The sequence below is a fragment of the Citrus clementina genome, unplaced genomic scaffold (assembly GCF_000493195.1).
Source record: "Citrus clementina cultivar Clemenules unplaced genomic scaffold, Citrus_clementina_v1.0 scaffold_9, whole genome shotgun sequence".
NCBI lineage: Eukaryota > Viridiplantae > Streptophyta > Magnoliopsida > Sapindales > Rutaceae > Citrus > Citrus x clementina.
The window spans coordinates 29,920,869-29,942,907 of NW_006261964.1; the positions used below are offsets into that span (position 1 = coordinate 29,920,869).

The 22,039-nt window shown below is 35.7% G+C and overlaps 4 protein-coding genes across 13 annotated transcripts; 1 reads left to right on the plus strand and 3 right to left on the minus strand.

The window, feature by feature from the left end:
• Positions 1 to 947: 947 nt before the first annotated feature.
• On the minus strand, positions 948 to 7,901 carry LOC18033331 (ABC transporter C family member 10). The gene is given in 14 exon segments (XM_024179350.1): positions 948 to 1,093; positions 1,313 to 1,552; positions 1,629 to 1,692; positions 1,809 to 2,114; positions 2,200 to 2,414; positions 2,559 to 2,759; positions 2,762 to 2,849; positions 3,067 to 3,231; positions 3,327 to 3,914; positions 4,654 to 4,740; positions 4,815 to 5,135; positions 5,302 to 5,576; positions 5,579 to 7,388; positions 7,811 to 7,901. Coding segments are annotated over 13 exon segments (4,440 nt in total). The 5' UTR covers positions 7,356 to 7,388; positions 7,811 to 7,901; the 3' UTR covers positions 948 to 980.
• Positions 7,902 to 10,233: 2,332 nt separating this feature from the next.
• LOC18032724 (hydroxyproline O-galactosyltransferase HPGT1) lies at positions 10,234 to 14,543 on the plus strand. Of its 3 annotated transcripts, XM_006422038.2 has the most exons (13): positions 10,234 to 10,627; positions 10,768 to 10,831; positions 10,989 to 11,038; positions 11,131 to 11,324; positions 12,180 to 12,243; positions 12,350 to 12,422; positions 12,523 to 12,646; positions 12,808 to 12,895; positions 13,002 to 13,052; positions 13,396 to 13,467; positions 13,555 to 13,667; positions 13,955 to 14,008; positions 14,103 to 14,543. In XM_006422038.2, the coding sequence occupies exons 1-12, from the start codon at positions 10,515 to 10,517 to the stop codon at positions 13,975 to 13,977; spliced, it is 1,029 nt and encodes a 342-aa protein (XP_006422101.1). In that variant the 5' UTR covers positions 10,234 to 10,514; the 3' UTR covers positions 13,978 to 14,008; positions 14,103 to 14,543. The 3 variants fall into 3 exon arrangements, with proteins under 3 accessions (XP_006422101.1, XP_006422103.1, XP_006422102.1); XM_006422040.2 differs by having other exon boundaries at positions 13,955 to 14,543; XM_006422039.2 differs by lacking the exons at positions 13,955 to 14,008; positions 14,103 to 14,543 and having other exon boundaries at positions 13,555 to 13,946.
• LOC18033525 lies at positions 14,401 to 16,665 on the minus strand. The gene is made up of 5 exons (XM_006422034.2): positions 16,353 to 16,665; positions 16,198 to 16,250; positions 15,614 to 15,775; positions 15,344 to 15,445; positions 14,401 to 14,763 (listed from the first exon to the last, which is right to left on the minus strand). Exons 1-5 carry the CDS (start codon positions 16,567 to 16,569, stop codon positions 14,629 to 14,631), a joined length of 669 nt encoding a protein of 222 aa, XP_006422097.1. The 5' UTR covers positions 16,570 to 16,665; the 3' UTR covers positions 14,401 to 14,628.
• Positions 16,666 to 16,709: 44 nt separating this feature from the next.
• On the minus strand, positions 16,710 to 21,092 carry LOC112101154. Of its 8 annotated transcripts, none has more exons than XM_024191631.1 (5): positions 20,947 to 21,092; positions 20,256 to 20,294; positions 18,283 to 19,914; positions 17,276 to 17,687; positions 16,710 to 16,799 (listed from the first exon to the last, which is right to left on the minus strand). In XM_024191631.1, coding segments are annotated over exons 2-4 (2,040 nt in total). In that variant the 5' UTR covers positions 20,257 to 20,294; positions 20,947 to 21,092; the 3' UTR covers positions 16,710 to 16,799; positions 17,276 to 17,280. The 8 variants fall into 8 exon arrangements, 4 of the variants coding, with proteins under 4 accessions (XP_024047399.1, XP_024047402.1, XP_024047394.1 ...); XR_002907245.1 differs by lacking the exon at positions 16,710 to 16,799 and adding an exon at positions 17,801 to 18,000 and having other exon boundaries at positions 17,600 to 17,678; XR_002907244.1 differs by lacking the exon at positions 16,710 to 16,799 and adding an exon at positions 17,783 to 18,000 and having other exon boundaries at positions 17,602 to 17,678.
• Positions 21,093 to 22,039: the final 947 nt, after the last annotated feature.

Here is a 22,039-nt window from a genome sequence, read left to right on the forward strand (position 1 = left end):
TCGTCACACAAGAGGACACCGTAGTTTACGTGGTTTGACTTTTTAGCCTAAGTTCACAGGTAAAGATAAAAAGATAAAATTTTCACTATATAGGAAGAATTACAAGTATTTTGAGATAAATTCCTCACTATTCAAAACACAATTTGTTACACCCACACTCTCATATATAAATATTGAAAACAAATGCTTACAAAGAGAAACTTATTTTTCTCTCTTTTATAAGCTCTTGGATGCACTCAAAATGGGATGCAAAACTCATTTGCATGGCTCCCATTTTATAGCCAATTGTTGGCTAACAAATTCCACAAGTTAGATTTGGCAACCACCTAACTTATCCACCTCCATTTCATTTTGTCCATAGTCGGCAATTACTAAATCAAAATGTCAATGACGGCACCAAATTTCTAAAAGTCTTGCACTGATTTTCAACAATTTCTAGAAGTCTTGTACTAATTTTCAACAATTCTCCCACTTGGAGATTTGATGATTTTCAACAATTCTCCCACAAGTTAGGTGGCTACCAAACCTAACTTGTGTAATTTGTTAGCCAACAATTGGCTTTAAAAGGGAAGCCATGCAAATGAGTTTTGCATCTCATTTTGAGTGCATCCGAGAGCTTATAAAAGAGAAAAAAATAAGTTTCTCTTTATAAGCATTTGTTTTCAATATTTATATATGAGAGTGTGGATGTAATAAATTGGGTTTTGGGTAGTGAGGAATTTATCTCAAAATATTTATAATTCTCCCTATATAGTAAAAAAATTATCCTTTTTATTTTTACATGTGGACGTAGGCTAAAGATCGAACCACATAAACTACGGTGTCCTGTTGTATGCTTATTCTTCATTTTTCTTCCAATTTCATTTTAGTTGTGGCCCTACTTCACTCATCAATTTCCTAACACTACTTTCACTTTTAATTTCTCTTTGCTGTTAAAGAAATAGAAAATTAAAGAACTACAAAAGAAATAATCGGTAGCCTCAATGTGATTCTGCAGAGTGCAAATGAGACCAGTATTCCTTTACTAGCTGCCCGAAGAGTGAACCTTCCCTCTTCATTAACTCCATTGGCTCATCACACTCCGCTAGTTTACCTGAACATAGCAGATTACCCACTTCTTTTAGTTAATTGAAGAACATAGAGATGGAATTAGTGAAATGAACTCGTTAGAATGAGAAAATATGCAGAGGCACCCAGGAATCCATAAATGAGTTATTGTTAATACACACAAACACACACACGTGTGTGTGTGTGAGAGAGAGAGAGAGAGAGTTATAGATTTTCAATGAAGCTAATAAATAATGAAACTCACCATCACTAATGGCAAGTACCATAGTGCAATCCATCACCATTGGAATCCTGTGAGCTACCGTGATAACAGTGCAATCAGCAAATTCTGCACGAATAGTTTTCTGCAGAATCATGTCAGTTGCATTATCAATTGATGCAGTTGCTTCGTCAAGCACCAATATGCGGCTTCTCCTCAAAAGAGCACGGCCCAAACAGAACAGTTGCCTTTGCCCCATGCTCCAGTTTGATCCGTCTTCCACAACTGGAAATACCGGACTTCAGTTAATACCAAAATGGAAAATAAATTCCCAAAATCTACATATTGTTAGAATACTCACCTAAGGAGTCTAGGCCATTTTCTTTCTCGCGGACAGCCTCTCCAAGATGACACTTTGCAAGAACCTACACAATTGTAGAGCAAAAAATAAAAATGCAGTGGCAAACAGAGAAACTATTACCAGATAAAAGAATCTCCCAACCAGCCAGCAACCGCATGGAAAAAATCAATTGAAATTTACCTCCCATATTTCCTGGTCTGTATGTTGCGACAAGGGATCCAAATTATATCTCACGGTCCCATTGAAAAGTGTAGGATCCTGAGGAATTATTCCAAAACGCGACCTAAGATCGTGAAGTCCAAGCTTAGAAATGTCAATACCGTCTACTAAAATTTTCCCTCCGGCTGGCTCGACCAGACGAAATAAAGCACCTATGAATGTAGTCTTCCCACTGCCAGTTCGACCAACAATACCAATTTTGTGCCCTCCTTCAAATGTGCAACTGATACCCTTAAGGACGAGTGGTGAATCGGGCCTATACCTGATCTGTTTGCGAATCATTGCTCTCAGCATGGTAACCATCGTAGATCAGAATAATAGTAAAATAAATAAATTAAAATAAACAAAATACCTGCAAATCACAGATATCCACTTTACCAACAACCGGCCAATTGGGTCGGGGGCGGTTGTCTTCTACTACCTCAGGGGCTTCACTTGGTACATGCATGTATTGGTTAAGTCTTTCTACAGATATGATATAATTTGCTAGAGTACACTGGTTTTGGATTGACATTACTAGGGAACTGTTTAATGAAAGACCATAAGAAAGGGCCATTCCAATAAATCCTGAAAATAACACAAGTAATTATTATTACTGTATCCTACATAAGAAGAGCTAAGTATATTAAAAAATTATTTCGAAGTTCTAATGCATATTCCTAAGAATTTCCTGAAGTAGCAATGAGTCTCCAATGAAATTAATTTACTCACCAGGGGTAAAAGTTCCAGGAGGAAGCAAAACCATGCAGAATGCTGCCGAGGATATAACAGTTGCACTGAGTGTTTCTAGGCGTTGGATCAACCACTCATTTGCTGCAAAACTATGGAAGAAATGACTGGCATTGGTATCAATGAGGTCAAGGTCTTTGCAAAAAACCGGTCTTCTCTCAAAAGCCCTAATTGTCATGGCTCTGCTATAGACTCAGCTAGATGATTTGCTACCAAGGACTTGGTTGTGCCGTTAAGCCGCATCAATTCTTTTGCAGTAACAAAATAGTATCTCTGCGAAGAAACAAAAGCAAATATAAAATTTACTCGTTAGTTCAACACCCTCCCATCCCTGCTTCAAATTCCAAAATATGCACAGGGTGTAGTTTTGGTAATTCATGTATTCATGCAACAATATTCACATCACATGGCTAAAATGGTAGCTTTTTCCATGGAAGATGAAGGAAAACTGCCTCTTACCCATGAAAACAGAAACTTTGCATAATATTACCTGCAAGCGAATTGCCAAGAAAATCACTGGTATGGAAACGAATAGGACTTGCCATGTGACAACAGCAAGTACTCCTAGATTACTACAAGCATTTGTGGTAGCCCCGACAGCAAAGATTAAACTGAATGGAATATCTAGGTCGACAATACTCAGATCAGAAGAAACCTGTATCAGGACAAAATTTTGATAATAAGAAGCAGAAATATCAGTCTTATCAATCCCTTTCAGAGAAACAAACAGTTTACGATGAAGATGCATACCCGACTAAGTATCCTTCCAAGAGGTGTAGAGTCATAAAAAGACATAGGTGCACGGAAAAGGGAATTTAAAAGCTGTGAGAACAAAGATTTTGATGATCTAATACCTAAAACAACACTAGAGAGAGATCTAGACATCAGGAATAGTGTTGAGACAAATCCAATCAACAAGTAAACCACTATCAGCCGTAATGTGCTGACATTAGGATTTTCTACATTGGCAGCCAGCCAAGAGTTCTGCAATATCTGACCAATCACAAATGTAAGGTGAGAGAGGCTGGCTATGGAGAAGAACAAAAAGCCTTTGTTCTGATTAAGATATCGTATGTATGGCTTTAACCCTATGTCCCCTGTTTCTCTTTCTTCTTGTTTAATCAGCTGATCACCTTTGGATACTTCAAATTGTTTCTCTACATGACCCTTCTTGATCTCCTTAGCAGGCATTCCACTTTTCTGGGAAGGAGTGACCTCAGCAAGTCTCTCAGAACCAGCGGTTTCTTTGTGTGCGTTGACAAGTTCCTGAAATTCTTTGCTTGAGGCCAATAATTGATGATAATGAGCTGCCCGCAGGATTTCCCCATCTGACATTAACTGCCAAAAGATTCAAGATTAAGATGCAAATAACTTACATAGTTTAAATAACAAAAGTAACACGGAACAGAACTCAGAGTTTTAACAATAATTATGCATGTCTGCCAGGGCAAGACTAATGAGGATAATTTTATACGGCTGGTTTCACCAGATTGTTCATTCTGATGTGTGAATTAGGTGCGTATTAAGAAAACAAAAACTGGAAAACTATACTCTTTCTTATGCTACTTGGATTTGAAACCAAAGAATAAGTGTTGATAAGTTTCAGAATTTAAAACTAATTAACAAGCATTATACAAAATGTTTGGCAAATTTAGATCAATCTAAAATATATGCAAAAAATGAAAAAGCCTATAATTCACAGAAATAAGTATTAAACAGTGTTGCTGCCAAAAAAAAAGGTAATATCGCAGTGGTCCAAGATTTAGTCTTTAGGAATGAGCTATGATGATCCACACTGATTGAAATCACTTCTTTGTAATAATAGTACATCAACAAAGCCATGTAATAATCTTGGTGCAAGTTTCATTGCCAAACTAATCTATCTCATGGAAACAATAAAACAGAAGAACAAAACCAATAACACAGGACGTTCTTCGGACAGAAAGATGTGGCAACAAGAAACAAAACCCAAGAGACAAACCAATCTCAAGTGATTATAGATACATAATACAAATAAAGAGGATCAAATAAATTATTAGAAAATAATGAAAAAGCTGGAGGTTGAGAATAGACTAACCAAAACAGAATCAAATGCAGGAAGAAAATCAACTTGATGTGTGACAAGTAAGACCACCTTCCCTGACAGTGCTTCCATAACATAATCCTGCAGAGTTTTAAGTTAGCTTTCACTAAAACCTAGTTAACAAAAGAGAATGTGGTGTTAAGATAAGTAGTTACATTAAATAAACTTGAAGCAGTATGAGCATCCACAGCACTAAACAGATCGTCCAATAGATATATATCAGCATCCTGATAGAGAGCACGAGCAAGTTGAATTCGCTGCTTCTGACCACCACTCAAATTAACACCTCTTTCACCTATTTCGGTGTTATCACCGTAGGGAAGCAACTCAAGGTCCTTTATCAACGAACACCTCTCAAGTGTTTCCTGGTATCGATGGCTATCCATAGGAGACCCAAATAAAATATTCTCCTGTATGCTTCCAGTCTGGATCCATGCTGTTTGAGAAACATAGGCAGTCTTCCCATACACTTGAATCTATGAATTAGAAGAAAACAGACCAGAACTTATATCAGTATAAATTGTTAATAAATTTCAGGACTTGTCATAGACGTAGAATCCGCAGAACAACATACGAGGACACAACTTTTTGCATGCATTTCACAAATATGAAAAAGAAAGAGAACAAACAGGAACAACTTACAGTTCCCTGTGTATGTGGTACTTCTCCAAGAATTGCAGCTAAAAGGGTTGATTTGCCAGAACCAACTTCTCCGCATATGGCTACCTTTTGGCCAGGTCTAACCTCTAAACTTATATTCCTCATAGTGGGCTTTGAAGAGCTCTCTTCCCATGAAAAACTGGCAGATTTAATGGAAATGGCACGGTTTACATTCTCTATGTTCCCCTTTTGCCTGATATTCATACTTTGCAGCTCTGCTGCCTCAAGGAAATTTACAATACGTGAAAATGCAACATTTGAATGAAAACTCCGATCACATCAGGGATAATTCTTATAGGGTCCTGAACTAGACGTAATGTTGCTACAAAAGTAAAAACATTACTAGCATATAGGGGAACGTTGAGGAAATAGCATGCCCCAAAAGTAGCGGTAGAAACCAAAACAGGTGAAGACCAGAAGAGAAAGCCATTATATGCTTTTCGCAACTGAACGGCTGATAACCATTTGTACTCCACATTCCTCAAAATTTCAATGGCATTCTTGAAATGAGTTTCCCAGGCGTAAAGTTTCAACACCTTCATGTTCACAAATGCCTCGCTACAAGCCTTAAGTCTCTCATCTTGTGCGACCATCAGCTTAGTTTGAAACTTATGTTGCAATTTCGCAAGTGGAGTATTACATAGAACAGTGATAGTTATAACCACCAGGGCTGCAATTGTTGCCAATCCCACTGCATGAAACAAAATTATCAGGGCAATACAAAGCTGGACACTTGTTGTCCAAATTTGGTGGAACCAGAAAGGGAATTCTCCAATCCTGTAAGCATCCACTGTAACATAATTCATTATCTCACCCCCTGAGTGCATCAACCTAGCAGCGTTGGACAATCGGAGTTGCTTCCTGTAAATTGCTGCTGTGAGCAAAGACCTCACTTTCAGTCCGATAAGCCTGCTTCGGAAATACCGCTGCCTTTGCGATAAGGATTCTAGGATCTTTGCTAAGAAAAGTGTTATGGCCAATAAATAACCTTCATATTTGAAACCTGCTTTACTCTCAGCAACCAAAATGAAGGCATTAAGGAATAGAGGGCCCGCAGATAGAGTAAGAACCTTTATCAACGCAAAGAAACCAGACATGAAAATATCTCTCCAGTGGCATATTAGTATTGTCCTCAATATCGATGGTTGAGATGATGGTTCTGCTTGTTTTTGTTTGTTTAACTGATCCAGGAATTGAAAGTAGCAGCTTTCTGCTTGCTCTGCCTTGCGCAAATCCGGAATATCTTCATCCCCTAGAGTCTTCTCTCTACCCCTTTTCATCAATGGATTCAACCACCAAAATGTCAATCTAATGAAGAAACCAGCAGCGGCAAATCCAGTAATTTGACTAACAGAATCACCTTTACCTAAACCATTGGCTTCCCCATTCAAAGGGGCATATAGGCCATTTTCACCAATTTTCACATCAGTTTCTTCATGCTTAAACACCTTATAAGCACATAAAAGCAACAATATTGCTCCAGGGAAAGAAAGAACATCCAAGGCTGTCTTGATGGTTACATCTTTGCTTAAAATGGCTGCAAAGATGGATAGGACACAGACAATTCCAGCAAATAAGAAGCTAAGAACGGACAATAGCCGCATTGGTGCTCTTGGTAGATGATTTCCCCTAAGGCTTACGATTAAAGTCACAAGCAACCATGTGGCACCTTGAAACAATACTAATAACCACCAATTCAATGGCAAAGCAGTGTGAGTTTTCCTCAGCTTCTCTTCTAAAATCCAAGTGGCCAAGCACAAATACACTATTCCAAGACAGCCATTAACAACTGCAGCCACTTTCTGCAACGTTGTAAACCGTTGAAAACGTACAGGAATGTAAAGTGACTTCGATGATGATTTCTGGATCATATTGAATAAGAGCATGGCTAAAAGCAAAATATCAAAGCAAATGATCAACGCATGATCGATGCATGAATTTGGATCACTCAAGAGCAAAAAAGCATTATCGCATGGCTCTCCACCAATGTCTGAACACCCAGACTCCCCACAAAACATTCTCCATAAATCCCCCATCTTGCTTTATCACTTTCACTTGCTCTTCGAGCCCTGTACTGCACACCAACCCATACTCATTTACAAGCCCAAATAAATATACTATATATTTATTAAAATTCCAAGAATCCAACTAAAACAAATTATCATGAAATTTCCTTGAGCATTAAATTCAAAAATAGAGAACCAAAAAAGTAGCAAGTGATGCTGGTTAGCTCAACTGGTAAAACCTCCAGGGATGATACCGGTTGGTCCAAGTCCCCAAAAATAAAAAATAAAAAACAAAGTTGTGAATGCAAGTGAGTGATAAAAAAACAAAAACTTCTTCCTTATTATGAGAAGTGAAATTACAAAAGCAAGGCAAGGGAATGCAAGAGAACTTTCATGGAGCATAGCATCGCTAGTGGCATATATTGCAAGTGAAGCGAAGTTGAAGTACTTGCATATACAAAAAGATAATCAAAAGTTGATGGTACCTCAAATGTGATCAAGCGAAGACCGTTCTCCTTCCCTTTCTCTGAACAAGTAATCACGTGAACTCTGAAGGGAGCTCACGTGGACATGTTCCTGTAAAATTTTCAAACAAATTCAACCCAAAAAAAAAAGCCTCCATTAATCAATCCCAGGACGAAACTAATAATGCAGTATTAATACATTAAAAAATTTTCAGCAACATCCACTTGTACATGATTTTAAATGAAAAAACAAAACAGAGGAAGCATTCGAAGCAAATTAAACAACAGCACCACATCAAAGATCTTTTCCATTATACAACGAACTTTAAAAACTAACCAGTCACCAGAAATCGCATGAAACTCGAAAAAAAAAATTCTCCCTTTGTTAATTTCTTGAATGAAAACTCAAATGGATGCTCGAAAATGATCTTTGTTTTATAAAACTTTTACGAAAATGGATGAGTTCTACTCAAAACGTTTATGACAATGCACTGGCTTGCTGATTCCTTTATACGTAAATATGTGAATGCGGAATTATGATGGGGGAGAGAGGTAGAGGAAGAGGAAGGCTTCCTGATATCGTCATGGCACACGTCTGTGCTTGAGTCGACGTGTGTTCGTTTTTGGATTTTTGTGTTGTCTGTTTCAGAAAGCACTCTAATTCGTGAAAGCCTCTTTAAGAGAAACCAAAGAGTATGATTGTACACGTAAGCAATATAATTCAGTAAACAGCTTCCTGTTTTATATGCTGAGCAATTAATTACGTATGCAACAAAATTTGATAACATCTCGTGAATGATATTGAAGTTGATGGTGATAGCTTCTTGAGCAACTTCATTCTCTGTATTGCCAAAGTTACTTTTGTATTCATTATAGTTCATTTGTCCAGTATTTAGAGCCACTAGATTACCAACTATAGAGACAAGCTTAAAGACAACGTTAGTTAGCAACAACCCTAGTTGGATCTTGAATCTCTTCAACTAGCCATCCAAACTTACTCCAGCTTGCAAGCTTGTTAGTAATCAGTCTAATCACATTTTGTGAATCTAATTCAATAATTAAAGGATAAAGATCCCATCAAAATTTGGCCATCTTCTTTAAACCTTCATAGATAGTAAGTGCTTCAACAAATTCAACATCGTTGGAAAATGATATCTCCAAGTTGTTGCAGCCATGACTCTTCATCGAGAGTCCCTTATATTTGCTCCAAATACTTTGGGCTGTCTTAAAATTTCAATGCTCATATTAAGATTTTCAGAAAACAATATAACATACTATCGGTGCCTTATTATAATTATGTCTTGTCTTTTATTATGAAATTAAATTGTAAACCATGACAGTGGTATTTTCTTAATTCTATCCACCTAATCAACTTGTTATATTTATAAATTGTTAAATTTATAAAATGTGATTGTGAACCACAAATATATGCACAAATTCATAGATGATCCCAAATTCTCTCCGAATTAGAATTACTTATAAGGAGATTTTGTAACCCTTTTCCTGTTCTTCTATGGGCTTCTACAGTTTCTATATTTGTGTGAAAAGTGGTTCATACTGGCCCAGTATGGGAGACAAAGGAAAATTAGTTGGGCCTGCATTGAGCCCAATAATGATCATAGTGATCCATTAAGCTGATAATCTGGTACTTTTTTTTTTTCATTTTATGGCTAGCCAACTACCCCATTTTTTGTAAGAGTAATGATACAAACACAAATTCTTGTATAAATTTATTTTGTATAAATTAATGTGGCATGATAAGATTGGTTGAATTAAATATCACTTGGCCCACATGATTTTTTTTTATTAATTTATATTTTCATTCAACTAATGAATTAATACTACGTCAGTTTGTACAAAATAAATTTATACAAGAGTTTGTGGCTGTATTATTATTCTTTTTTTAATTTCATTTATTGTGCGCCCATGTCCGTTACTTAATGAATTGATCCAGTTTGTAAACAGCAAAATTTGCTTTGTATATCAACAAAATCTGGGTTGATTTATTGCACTTTTTTTTTAAAATTTTTGAATTGGATGGGAGGTTACTTATTTCCATTTGTTTCTTATTGGTAATTATTATTTTCAATTAGAGCAATCAAGGTATGGTTTGTTGGCAAACCATCTAAAGATCCCGCTCACATTTTTTTTTTAATTTTCTAAAATAAATCCAGTAACGTTACAACTTAAAGATTATTATTATTATTATTATTATTATTATTATTATTATTATAAATGTAGTCCTTGTGAATAATTAAATACAAAACAAATCAATTTTTTTTTTAAATTTTCATCAAATCATAGCTGAATCTCATTAAAAGGATTATTAATAAATTAAATCTCTTTTAGTTTATGTTTTAACATTATTTACAACATAAAAAAAATTATATTATTTATTTTTCTTATTTGGTAATAAAAAAAGTGAAAATTAGATAGATGTTCGTTATTTTGAGGAAGTGGCACTGGAATCCAGTGACCAGAAAAAACTAACTCTCCTCCGAACACAACACAACACAACAAAGCTCTCACTTTTTATCAGTTATCAAAATCCAACATAAAACCTCCATCAAATCAAACAATAGATCTCATTTACAAAATCTTTACAAGAAACCCTCTTAAAACGATCGCCCAAAAAAGTTAAAAATCAACTCTTTTTTAATCCTTCGATACGGAAAAGAGAAAGAAAAGGGCACAAGATTTAAAGAGAGATAAAAAGAAAAAAAAGATGCAAAGCAGGGGATCGAGTAACAAGCTTTCCAGCATGATTGCTAGGACCCGGATATCATCTCTATTGCTTTCAATGTTTGCTACTTTTGCTTCCATTTACGTAGCTGGCAGGTTAGTGTTCTTAGATTTTGTATATTGACAATTGTGTTTGATTCACTATCATGTGATTTATTTTTTATTTGGTAAAAAAATGAAAATTTTAACGTTCAATTTGGTTAAAATGTGATTTTTTGTATCTGGGCTGGTGATAGATTGTGGCAGGATGCTCAGACCAGAGTTCGTTTGATTAAAGAGCTGGATAGAATCACTGGTTATGTGAGCGATTTTTTTTTTTTTTTGCTTTTTAAATTATTGTTTGGATGATTTTGGTTTATAAAGTTACCTATATAAATGTGTTTAATCATAAATTTGAATTTCACTAGTTATTTGATGTATATTGTATATGACTGTTAACTGGTTGATTGATGTTTAGGGCAAATCTGCTATATCAGTGGATGATACTCTGAAAATCATAGCATGCAGGTAAATATAATTCCTGTTGAACATTCCCATAATCCAATTTAATGATTATACATTCTTGGTTGGGTTTCTATTTATTACTAATTTCTTGTTAGAGAGCAACGGAAGAAGTTATTAGAGCTTGAGATGCAGTTGGCTGCGGCTGGACAGGAAGGTTTTAAATCAAAGGGCTCAACAGATACGGATGACAAGGATCCAAAGAAAAGGCCACTAGTTGTGATAGGTATACTAACGAGGTTTGGCCGAAAAAATAATAGAGATGCAATTCGTAAAGCGTGGATGGGAACTGGTAAACTATTGCTTTCTTTCTATTCCTTGCCTCCTTTTTTTTCTCTGCACTAGATTGTATTTGTCTAGGTGTTTTTTTTTTTGGTGCATAAACGGCATTGTTGTATTTATTATAGTTCATTTGTCCAGTATTTATAGTTCTGAATGCTGAACAGGATAAATCTTACGGGAATTTAAGGCTATTATGTTAAGGTAGAAGTTAGTTTTTAAAGGGAACCCTAAGGATTACCAGCACAGCACCATGCTGCAAAATATGCTCATTTAATATAGTTAAAAGGTGTAATTTTCCTTTAGGGAAGAGAAGTTTTATATCACATTCAAACTCATTAAATATATGTTAATGTTGACAACTATTACATCAAACTGTTAAAATTTTTAGACATAAAGTTATATGGGTCCAAAGGTAGGGCAGACAAGTGAGTACTCATTACTGTTGCTAAAATGCTTGCAATGGAGGTGTCAAGGTGTTTACCAGGCTGGAAAGCAAGCTCTGTGGAGACACTAATTAGATGCTTTTGTAGGAAGTGTGTTCTGGAATATTAATGGATAATTTTACTGTCATTCAATAGAATTACCTAACACTCTCACACTTCATGGGCATTTTCAGACTGATGCAACAAGCATTGGTGCATAATATGTCTGAATTTGTAAAGAATTGCTCTAGCATGATGTATTTAATAGTCTAGTGGTTAGATCCTCAGGTTCAATGATTGATGACACTCACCAACATTTTCATTGGGATTGGTTGTATTTTTTATTTGTTGCATTTGGGAGTGTTCTGAAAAGAAGAATTCTTTTCTGTTGGGTTTTGTTGTGGTTGCCTTTGGAGTTATTGAACCTATTTTTGTGTTTGCAGGTGCAGCTTTGAAAAAAAGGGAGAACGAGAAAGGCATAATCACTCGATTTGTAATTGGAAGAAGGTTTAGTCCTTTATTTTCTTAATTCCCATTGTAATTTATTGTTCTGTGGTCAAGGTGAAATCTGGTTGGCAGTAGGTCTTTGTACTGATGAAATGTTCTTGAACAGTGCCAATCGCGGGGACAGTTTGGACCAGGATATTGACAGTGAAAATAAGCAGACAAATGACTTCTTCATTCTTGTATGTCTTAATAGGTCTCCAAATTTTTGCAATGTTCAACCATAGTAAGGTCTAAAGAGTATATGCTCAATTATCTGATTATTTTGACATTCTTTGATAGGATCACCACATGGAGGCACCTAAAGAATTCCCAAATAAGGCTAAGTTGTTCTTTGCTTATGCTGTGGATAAGTGGGATGCGGAATATTATGCTAAAGTCAATGACGATGTATATGTGAATATTGGTTAGCATCTTCATGAATACAGCTACGCACTTCTTTCTAGGGATGCTATATGTTAACTCTGAAAATCTAATTAAAAATTTGGAGAGGACTTCATGTTGAATGTTTCTTTGCTTTGTCAATGTATGTCTTAACTGCTTATCTTTATCTTTTCTCCACTTAAGATTCCTTGGGAGCTACCCTTGCTACTCATTTGGACAAACCTCGTGTTTATATTGGGTGTATGAAATCTGGCGACGTTTTCTCTGAACCGTGAGTTTGGCCTAAAACTTTAATTGAAAGACAATTCTGTTTTTAGACAGACAAATGAACTTGATTGTTATCTATTTTAATGTTTTTAACCGCTGGATTTTGGCAGAGGCCATAAATGGTATGAACCAGATTGGTGGAAGTTTGGCGATAAGAAATTGTAAGTGAAACTGCAGACAATTCGTATTTAGTTAAAAGTATTTGTCTGGCTCACAGATTTGTGGTAAATGGCTATATTTACAATGATACTATGTTTACTAAGTTTGGATACTTAGTTGGGATACTCAATTATGTGTCACCAATCATTTAATGCCTTGTGTCTGATATTAATTGACTTTAACATATTATTTTTACAATCCATTCAATGGATGACATGTAATATGCCACATCATTCAATATCCCAGTTGAGTATCCAAAGCGAGTAAGCATAGCGTTACTCTTTCATTTAGGATCTCCTTGCCTGTTTGCCTTATATGCTAAATACAAGTTTCTGCATCCAACAGATACTTCCGCCATGCATCTGGTGAGATGTATGTCATATCACGAGCTCTGGCTAAATTCATATCAATAAACAGGTCGATTCTTTTTTCTTCTGCCCATCGCCTTTGTAGCCTGTAAATGTGTAAGGGCCGGGATTAACTCCTGATATATTTTGTACGCAGATCCATACTCCGCACCTATGCCCATGATGATGTTAGTGCTGGATCCTGGTTTCTCGGGCTTGATGTCAAATATCTAAATGAAGGAAAGTTTTGCTGCTCCTCTTGGTCATCAGGTCTCTCCTCTCTTTCACTCTCTTTTACACATACACACACATGCATCAAGTGGTCAACCTGTAGTCAAGCTTCAAAGTATTCATGCTGATTGATTCTTCTCCTTTCTTTTTCTCTCTTTTATTATTTCCCTAGAAGAATGAACCCGGGAATGATCAAGATAAGATTAGCTTTAAAAGTTACTGTAGACTAGCTTTAAAAGTTACTATCCCCATGTTTTCACATAAATATCTGCCTGGTGACAGTTCCCCTCTTACAGGAGCTATTGAATGTGTACTGTGTTTTGCAGGAGCTATCTGCGCAGGAGTTTAATTTAGTTTGGCATCAACATCCCAGGAGGCAGGTATAGACCTGATATTAACAAAGTTTTGGGGGAAGATGCCATATTTGACTTGCATTGTTGCAGTTTGCTTTACACAAACATTTCTCTTATGAAGTTGCTTATAGGCTTCCCATCTGTTCGATAGAAATTGATTACCCAAAGACAAGGAACCACAGTGTGTCCCAGAAGAAGGCTACTAATACACACATAATTCAATAGAATCACGAGCATTTTTTTAGCTACTTGGTGTATCATATGATGCCGAATAATTCTTTCGGGATGATATAAGAATATTATTTTTTTATGAGTGAAATCATACCATTTACAGCATTGCTGATATTGAACAAAAATGGATCCCGTTCGCTTATTTTGTTTTAAGATACATACACTCCATTGTGCAAACCAAAAGAACATATCAAATGGAAATGTTTCTTTATGCTGCGACGTTGACAAACTAAATCTTTCAAATCTATACATTCTAAAGGAATCATAAAATGATTGATCCTCATAGTGGGAAGGTGGTAAAACCTCAGGTTGTATTTATACAATCAAAGTATAACTTTGATGAAGCAAACACACAATTTTCTGTATACAATCATCAGTCTAATACTCTGTACTAAGTACAACTGTAGTCTTCATAGTTAGGCTGAACTACCAAGAAGATGAGCCAATGCCTTGTCTGTGTCATTCTCATACATGATCAAAACTTCGGCAACATTATTCGAAGAAAATCCCATTTCTCGAAGGATGGTGTAACCATTGGCGAATTCACGAACCTGAAGGAGCAAAAATTTAAGGCAATTTTAAGTTGAAACACGTACGAAATCACTACAAGATCACAACAAGAACTTGTGAAGAGGTATATAGGAAGGGAAACAAGAAAGCTCTTCAAGCCTAGTATCCAGCACAAAAATAGATATATCTGGAATATGTCAAACACACATTCTACCTAACAAATCATCAAGCCTAAAAATTACCAATATCATCTCCAACAAGAATTCTAGCATGACAGAAACAAATTTTTTATCAAAATAATACCCAATGCAGTAATGACAGATAGCAAGATGCCAATGAACTTAATGATGAACACAAGAAAAACCAAAGGATAAGACTTGGATCTTATACAAGTTTGCAATATACTAGGTATTCACTGAAATAGATGACCATATAAATATAACTATCAAATCATGCAGAAAAAAGACTAATATCGATGCAGGTCCCGCCAATTCCATAGCATGAGTGCCATTTAATCAATCATGGCATGTTTGAAGTTGGTAAAAATGCAATCAAAATCCTCACAGCACATAACAATTACAATAATAGTTAAATGTGCATGCAGTGAGCTCAAAAACATACCTTGGTTGGATTATCACCATAATTTGCAACTGCAATGTGAACAGCTTCTCGGTTAAGCCCCAATGCAATGTATCTGCTTACCACAGGATCTGAACCTGAACCCTGCATTGATATTAATGTCTACTTTAATAAATGAAAGCTAATTTTTAGGAAAATAGGAAAAAAAAATCTATAGACCTCCTCCCAAGTCCTAACTCCCACCACATTATATATGCATGAATGTTGCAAGCTTCAACAGCAAAATAAACTCCTAAACAAAAGGAAACATACCACCGAAGAAGTTGGTTCATTTTTAGAAGGAATATTTTCCATCCCGAGCCTGCTCCAGTTTTGGTTTTCTTTCTCTGCTTCAGCCAAAACCCTTCTCTCAAAATCAAAGTCAAAATGAAAATTGCTCCGCGGAATATCTCCTACTTGTGGTGACAATGTAGGCTGCAAAATTAGAATATCAAAGGAAAGCCAACCAATATTCACTACACTACAAACTCATTCAAATGCAAATATCAAACTATTCCCATGTTCATAGTTCATATATAACAGAACACCCAAGGGAAAAATTAAAAATAAAAATCATTGCTCTTAACGAATGCCGTGATGCAGAAATCTCAACCTATAAAAAAAAAACTTTGGAAAAATCTTTGAAATTCAAACAATTTTTGAGCATCTAATCAAAAGTCTCCGAGTCCAAAAGCTTAAGTTCTCGTTAATGGAAACATTTCGAATTCAATATGACAAATATTATAAGTCACATCAATTCATTTCAAGTCATCGGCCAAAAAAAAAAAACGCAAGGCTTTCAATTACATGATCGAATACTAATAAAAAAGCTAAAAATTTATAAACAAGGAACACACCGGAGGAGTGATCCGATATTCCGGTTTCAAAGCAACCCTAATCCCCAATCCTGCTGTAAAACAAAAAAAAAAGAAAAAAATTATTGAAAGTTAATCACAACCGTCCGATTGAGTAATAAAATCAACACCCAACAATTAACGTAATGAAAACTTACAAGAAGAGGAGGAAGGGGAAGGGCTTGCGTTGTAAGAAGAAGTGCGGGATACGGGAGGGCCCATTGAGTGGCCGCTGCCTTGCTGACCGATCCTCGGATAAAGAGACGATCCGTACATCGGATGGTGGCTTGGCGCTGAACCTCCCGATGACGCGGACGGCGGAGGACCGTACAGCGAGTATGATGAATTCGCTCTGTTCCTGAAATCGTAGTCCATCGATTTTGTGTACGTCTGTAGGAGAGAGCGCAAGCAAAGGCCAAGGAGTAATTAAACTGTTTTTTATTATTTGGTCGGCGAAAGAGAAGAAGAAAATAAAAGAGAAGAGAACGCGGTATGAGTGAAGGGTTGTGTTTGTTTTCACGTTTTGTACTATCCCCGTGCTCGAACTGGGATGTCTTTGTGCTTGATTTCAGTATAAATTTCTCTGTGCTCGTGGCTCCGAGTGGCTATAATAAAGAACAACAATCGGTATTTAGTTAGTGAAGTCTACGACTTATTGAGCATATAATATATATATATATATATATATATATACATTCTTTTTTTTACTAATATTTATTTATGAATTTGGAGAAAAAGTTAATATTTCTCCAAAGTTAATGATTTGGTCCGTTTAGATAATATTTTGAAGGCAATTGTTTTAACATATTTAATGAGATCTATACTATATGTGAATGTATTCTTGTATTCTCATGATGTAAGAAAGCGAAAGGTACTCGGTATCAAGCAAAAGGATTAATTTGACTATCTTTCTAACGCAGAGTTGCTAGCCATTTACAGGAAGGCAAGAAAAAGTTGAAACATAAGCCCTACTACATTTACTAAATACTAACCTGCAACATATGGGTAACAACCTATATCTAAGAACAGCTACAAGGCACAATGTGATACACAACACAGAAATGAATACGGTGATGCTTACTCAAATCATAAACCAAATATAGGGTCATTTGAACTAAACATGGAAGCACTGAACTGTCTTGTATTCAAGTCGCTGCCGTCCAAAGCAGAACCGAACCGATCGAGCCATTGATGTGGGCTGTGGTGTTCACTCTCCTCTACCCACTCTGAAGTCATATCGATGTCATCAAATTGAAGAGGGTCAGCTTCGACAGACTTTGTTCTTGCTAACTTGAGGTTGTAGCTGATGTAGACAAGGTCATTCAGTGTTTCCTTATCTATCTTATTCCGCTTTTCTGAGTGAATCTGCTGAAATGTGCTCCAATGTCTCTCAAAAGAGAAACTGCTGCAGACTTGGCTCAGTATTCTGATGGCAACTCGCTGCAGCACAGGTGCAGAGTCGCCATACTGTTCCCACCATAGCCCTGCAAGGACTAGTAGCAAGTTCAGAATCCAAGAAGCAAATTTTTCAGACAGTAGGGCATGCTGCTTTGAGATAAAAATAATAATAATAACAATAGTAATTGACCTCAGTAAGTACACACACCCAACAACCCAACATCTGGACTTCTATAAGGTAACAGAATTGAGTGGCCCGACTCCACAAGAAGTCAAATGTTGGACTCAAATTTGGCCTAAAAGGAGGAAGAATGCCAATTGTTCAATAGTATTGCTCTTTCAGTTAATTGATAACCAAAGAAAGCTCAAAGCTGAAGTAGTGAGAATGAGGATGTGAGCGCATAGAATCTGCACATAGTATTATTAAGAATAAAAGGGGAAATCTTCAATAAAACAATACATCATAGAGGTGAGAACCATATCTGCTAACTATTTGATCCTCTTCTTTCATCAGTAACATAATCAGAGTTAGAAAGTGAAGCACTGTAGTGGAGTGGAATTTTCACTTAGCAACCACTAAACAAGGAGATTATTGTATTCTCTATCGATGATCCCCTTATAAAGCCACTAGCCTGAAAACATTCTCTCATAGAACCAGACACTCACATGAAACGAAAATGGATTGCGTACCTGGTGGAACCGTTTCTCGTGCCTCCATTGCTAGTTTACAACCAAACATCCCACTTGCCCTTGAAAAAGTTAAAATTTGGGTGGTGATGTCTCGTCTTGTATCAGGAGTTGGGAGCAGTTTCTCCAGAACATTGAAGAAATCTTCTTTTATAGATCCAAGAAATTTTATTTCCGGATTATACTGAATACTAGGGTTTAAAAATGCTGCTGCTGAATGTAGAGGTGAATGAAGTTGGCCCCTCCAGTTTCTATCAACTATATCTAAGAATATCTTACACTTGTTCTCATCCATTATGTAGTACGTCCTTATTGATTCCTTTGCCCTGGTCATAAGCTCATAAATAGATCCCACTGCTGGTTTCCCTCCAGATACTTCCCTCAACACTTTCAGAAAAGGCTCAGAGATGGCCACACTTTCTTCCACAGCCCTCCAAAAATCATTATCCTCAACTATGGAAATACAAGATAAGCTTTGTGGCTTATTTGCATACGGGGAACTTGTAGAGTACTCAGGACTATTGAACATATGCTTCAATCTTGATCTTTGCTTCAATATTGATTGCAAAGATAGGAAGTTGGACACATATTTTGTTATACCAGTCCTAATGAGTTCCAGTCCCCCCGTGAACTTTTTCATTAGATCAAGCATTGATGCGTTGTTGTAAATAAACTTAGATATGGTCTGTGCCTGCAAGATACATCTGTTAACCCAATCTACTTTAGAAAACTCCTCCAAGATTATATTTAAAGATTGAGAAGCACATGGAGACACAAAAATGGTTCCATAGTTCTGCAAAATATGGTTCGCAACTCCAGTATAGTTGAAACTACTATCCATGATAATCTGCACTACATTTTCCGGGCCAATATCCTGAATGACAGAATCAAATATATCAGCAAGGTACTTTGTGTTCTTAAAATTCGAGGATGTATCTACAGACTTAAGGAAAAAGGTTCTGGAGGGTGATGAAACCAAAAAATTAATCAAAGCCTTGGATTTGTTGTCAGTCCATGTGTCTGCAATTATAGTACAACCTGTCATAGCCCACTCTTTCTCAATATCTTTTGATTGTACGTTCACCTCAGACTTGATCCTGTCCAACCACATAGTCTTCAAAGCTTCCGCAGATGGACCTGTAAATCCAGGACCACATTTTCCAACTGCATCAATCATTTGTTGATAAGATGAAGAACGGGCTACAGCAAAATCAAGCTTATTCTCAAAAAAGAACAGAGCAATGCTTCTCTCCGCATTTTCTTGATTGTTTAAAGAAGAATTTCCCATTGGTGTCATAGTAGCAAAGACTTTTGTCACTGGAGACGGTGTCTCCAGAGGCATGAGCGATTTACTGGAACAAACAATTCCAACTGGTTTAGCTTCTGCTACCCGTTGCTTTTTGCCAATTGGTGTTTCTTTGACATCCTCCTTTGATGCGATTATAGCCCTCACCCTATCAGTAACATCATCTCTTACTTTGCTACATGGATTTACACCTTTACTTGGAAGTCGAGAGAGATGATGCTTCAATCTACTAATCCCACCATTCAAAACTCGCAGGCAGAATTTGCACCTCACCTTGTTTCCATCTAATTTCTCAGCATATTCCCAGCAAATATCTTTTTCTCTAACCACTGCCTCGACATATTTACACACAATAAATTCATAAATATTTCAAGCTTTCTTTCGTTCATTTTCTTCAAAATTATAGCATCCAAACAAACAAATCATAGAGAGAGGAGGCAGTTAATTTTATCATTAACAATATTTAACAAGAAAGAACAAAAGTCACTGCAATAGGAAACTGAGTGCTAGAACAATGACTGTAAAAAGCTTCAGTAACGAAGCAAGTATAAGTGGATGCGGAACGTGTAGTAGTACTCCACAGATGCATCGTGAAAAAATCTAAGATTCTAATTCTCTACAATGTATCTTCAAAGAGTTATCAGAACAGAATACAAGCTCAATAACTTACTGATGATTTGAAAAATGTCTTGTAGCCGCCTTTAATAACCTGATGAAAACAAAAGGTTAAACAAGACAATTGTAAGCATAGAACTACGTAGTTAGATAGTATTTCAAACATTATCAAGAACACAAATGAACAATTAACTTTGCAAAAAAAATTAAAATTTAAAATGCAGCTGATAAAAGACAGTTCACATCATTGACTGGCGAAAATTTAACATTAGGAATATAATCAAACGAAAGAGTTTGATCATGAAAGATGTGATTAACAAGTGATATTTTTAGGCCATTATCAAATATTATTCCAGTATCTAGACAAGATTAGATTCAAAATCTTCCTTTAACTTGGAATCTTAATTATAAGATACGTCCGTTATTCATATAATTGCATGTTCAAGTAAATCACTGAAGCTCAAGATCTGTTTGGTAGCCGAGAAAATCAGAACTCAAAGTCAGTGCCGAATCTAAGCTTCATTTGTTTTGTTTCGGAAGTAAATCTCAGCTAAATGTTTGTTCAAACTAGTTTCGAGAAAATTGTTTATATTTTCCAGGGGAAGGAACAGAATCCTTGAAGTACAACAGAATCAACGGGAAAAATTGCTTAAAATAAAAAGTTAATTAATTAATTAATTTATGACGAAATATAAAAGAAGCATAAAAGGAGAAAATTAAAATAGCGAGAGATTTAAGGAGCTTACAGAGTGAGTGAGAGAGATTGTTTGGTCTTCTCGACGGAGAGATAAACGGAGGTTGAAGATTGAGAATTCAGAGGTTTCGTTTTTCCGATTTATCGCGATATTTTGAAGTTAGGGTTTTTGTGACATATGTGCGTCTTGCCTTTAACTTCAACTATTATTTCTCTTCTTTTATAATTATCTTCTCTTTCTCGTTATCATCTTTTCGATTTTTATTTTTATTTTTTAATGTCTTTTGCCGATATATCGCGTACTACACATGTGCGACTAATTTTCAAATTTTAATTTATTACTTGTCAAATAAGGCTAGTTTCATTAGCCTCCTTATACAGTGAATTTATTGCAGACATGCTGAAGGCTGTTTGTTTTTGAAACGGTTCAAACTATTATTATTATTATAAATAACTTTTTTTTTAATACCAATGAACAAGTTAATTTTATTTTTTAACATTCTTATGAATAATTTAATCATGGTTTTGCATATGTTAGTCTATACAATTAATTCTGTGGCTTGATTTTGAGGTTCAATTGTTTATGAAAAGTTACTGGTTAGAGGAAAATAATCACGACCTTATATATGTTCCCGTTAGTTTCTCAAATAAAGAAAAAAATAAATAATAATACTTGAGTGATTTTTAATCTCCTAATTTTGAATTGGGTTGGACAAGAATGCTTTACAGCAGGTAAATACATGGATAATTAATTTTGAAATTGTTAATTCATAGGAAAGACATAAATAGTGAACTAAGGGTGCATTTGGAGTAATTGCATTGTAGCAAACACACTCTAGAAGTCTAAACAGAGTTGAGGTAATTTGTTTAATCTCTTAAATATGTTTGTAAATTTTAATTACTGATAATTTATGCTCGTGTTAATTATTTAATTGCGCAGGTCATAAAAAATTTAAGGAAGATGTATCGTTTAAGTGAGAAATTTTATCGTTCGGCCACCTCAAATTCACTGTTTTTACGACACAACGTACTTATTTTTTATTTTTATACTCTTGATTTTATGTTGAATTAACTTCTAAGATTAGAATAACTTGAAGGTCATATTTACGATAAAAATAATATATTGATTTGTCTTTCTTGCATTT

Excerpts from the sequence above, each read along its gene's own strand:
- LOC18032724 (XM_006422039.2), top strand. The coding sequence starts at position 10,515 with ATGCAAAGCAGGGGATCGAGTAACAAGCTTTCCAGCATGATTGCTAGG. Across the intron at positions 11,325-12,179 it reads TAAAGCGTGGATGGGAACTG|GTGCAGCTTTGAAAAAAAGG; the intron begins GTAAACTATTGC and ends TTGTGTTTGCAG. Across the intron at positions 12,244-12,349 it reads CGATTTGTAATTGGAAGAAG|TGCCAATCGCGGGGACAGTT; the intron begins GTTTAGTCCTTT and ends GTTCTTGAACAG.
- LOC18033525 (XM_006422034.2), bottom strand. The coding sequence starts at position 16,569 with ATGGACTACGATTTCAGGAACAGAGCGAATTCATCATACTCGCTGTAC. Across the intron at positions 16,251-16,352 it reads TTCCCCTTCCTCCTCTTCTT|CAGGATTGGGGATTAGGGTT; the intron begins GTAAGTTTTCAT and ends TTTGTTTTACAG. Across the intron at positions 14,764-15,343 it reads ATGGTGATAATCCAACCAAG|GTTCGTGAATTCGCCAATGG; the intron begins GTATGTTTTTGA and ends TTGCTCCTTCAG.
- LOC112101154 (XM_024191631.1), bottom strand. Across the intron at positions 17,688-18,282 it reads ACGAGAAACGGTTCCACCAG|TCCTTGCAGGGCTATGGTGG; the intron begins GTACGCAATCCA and ends ACTTGCTACTAG.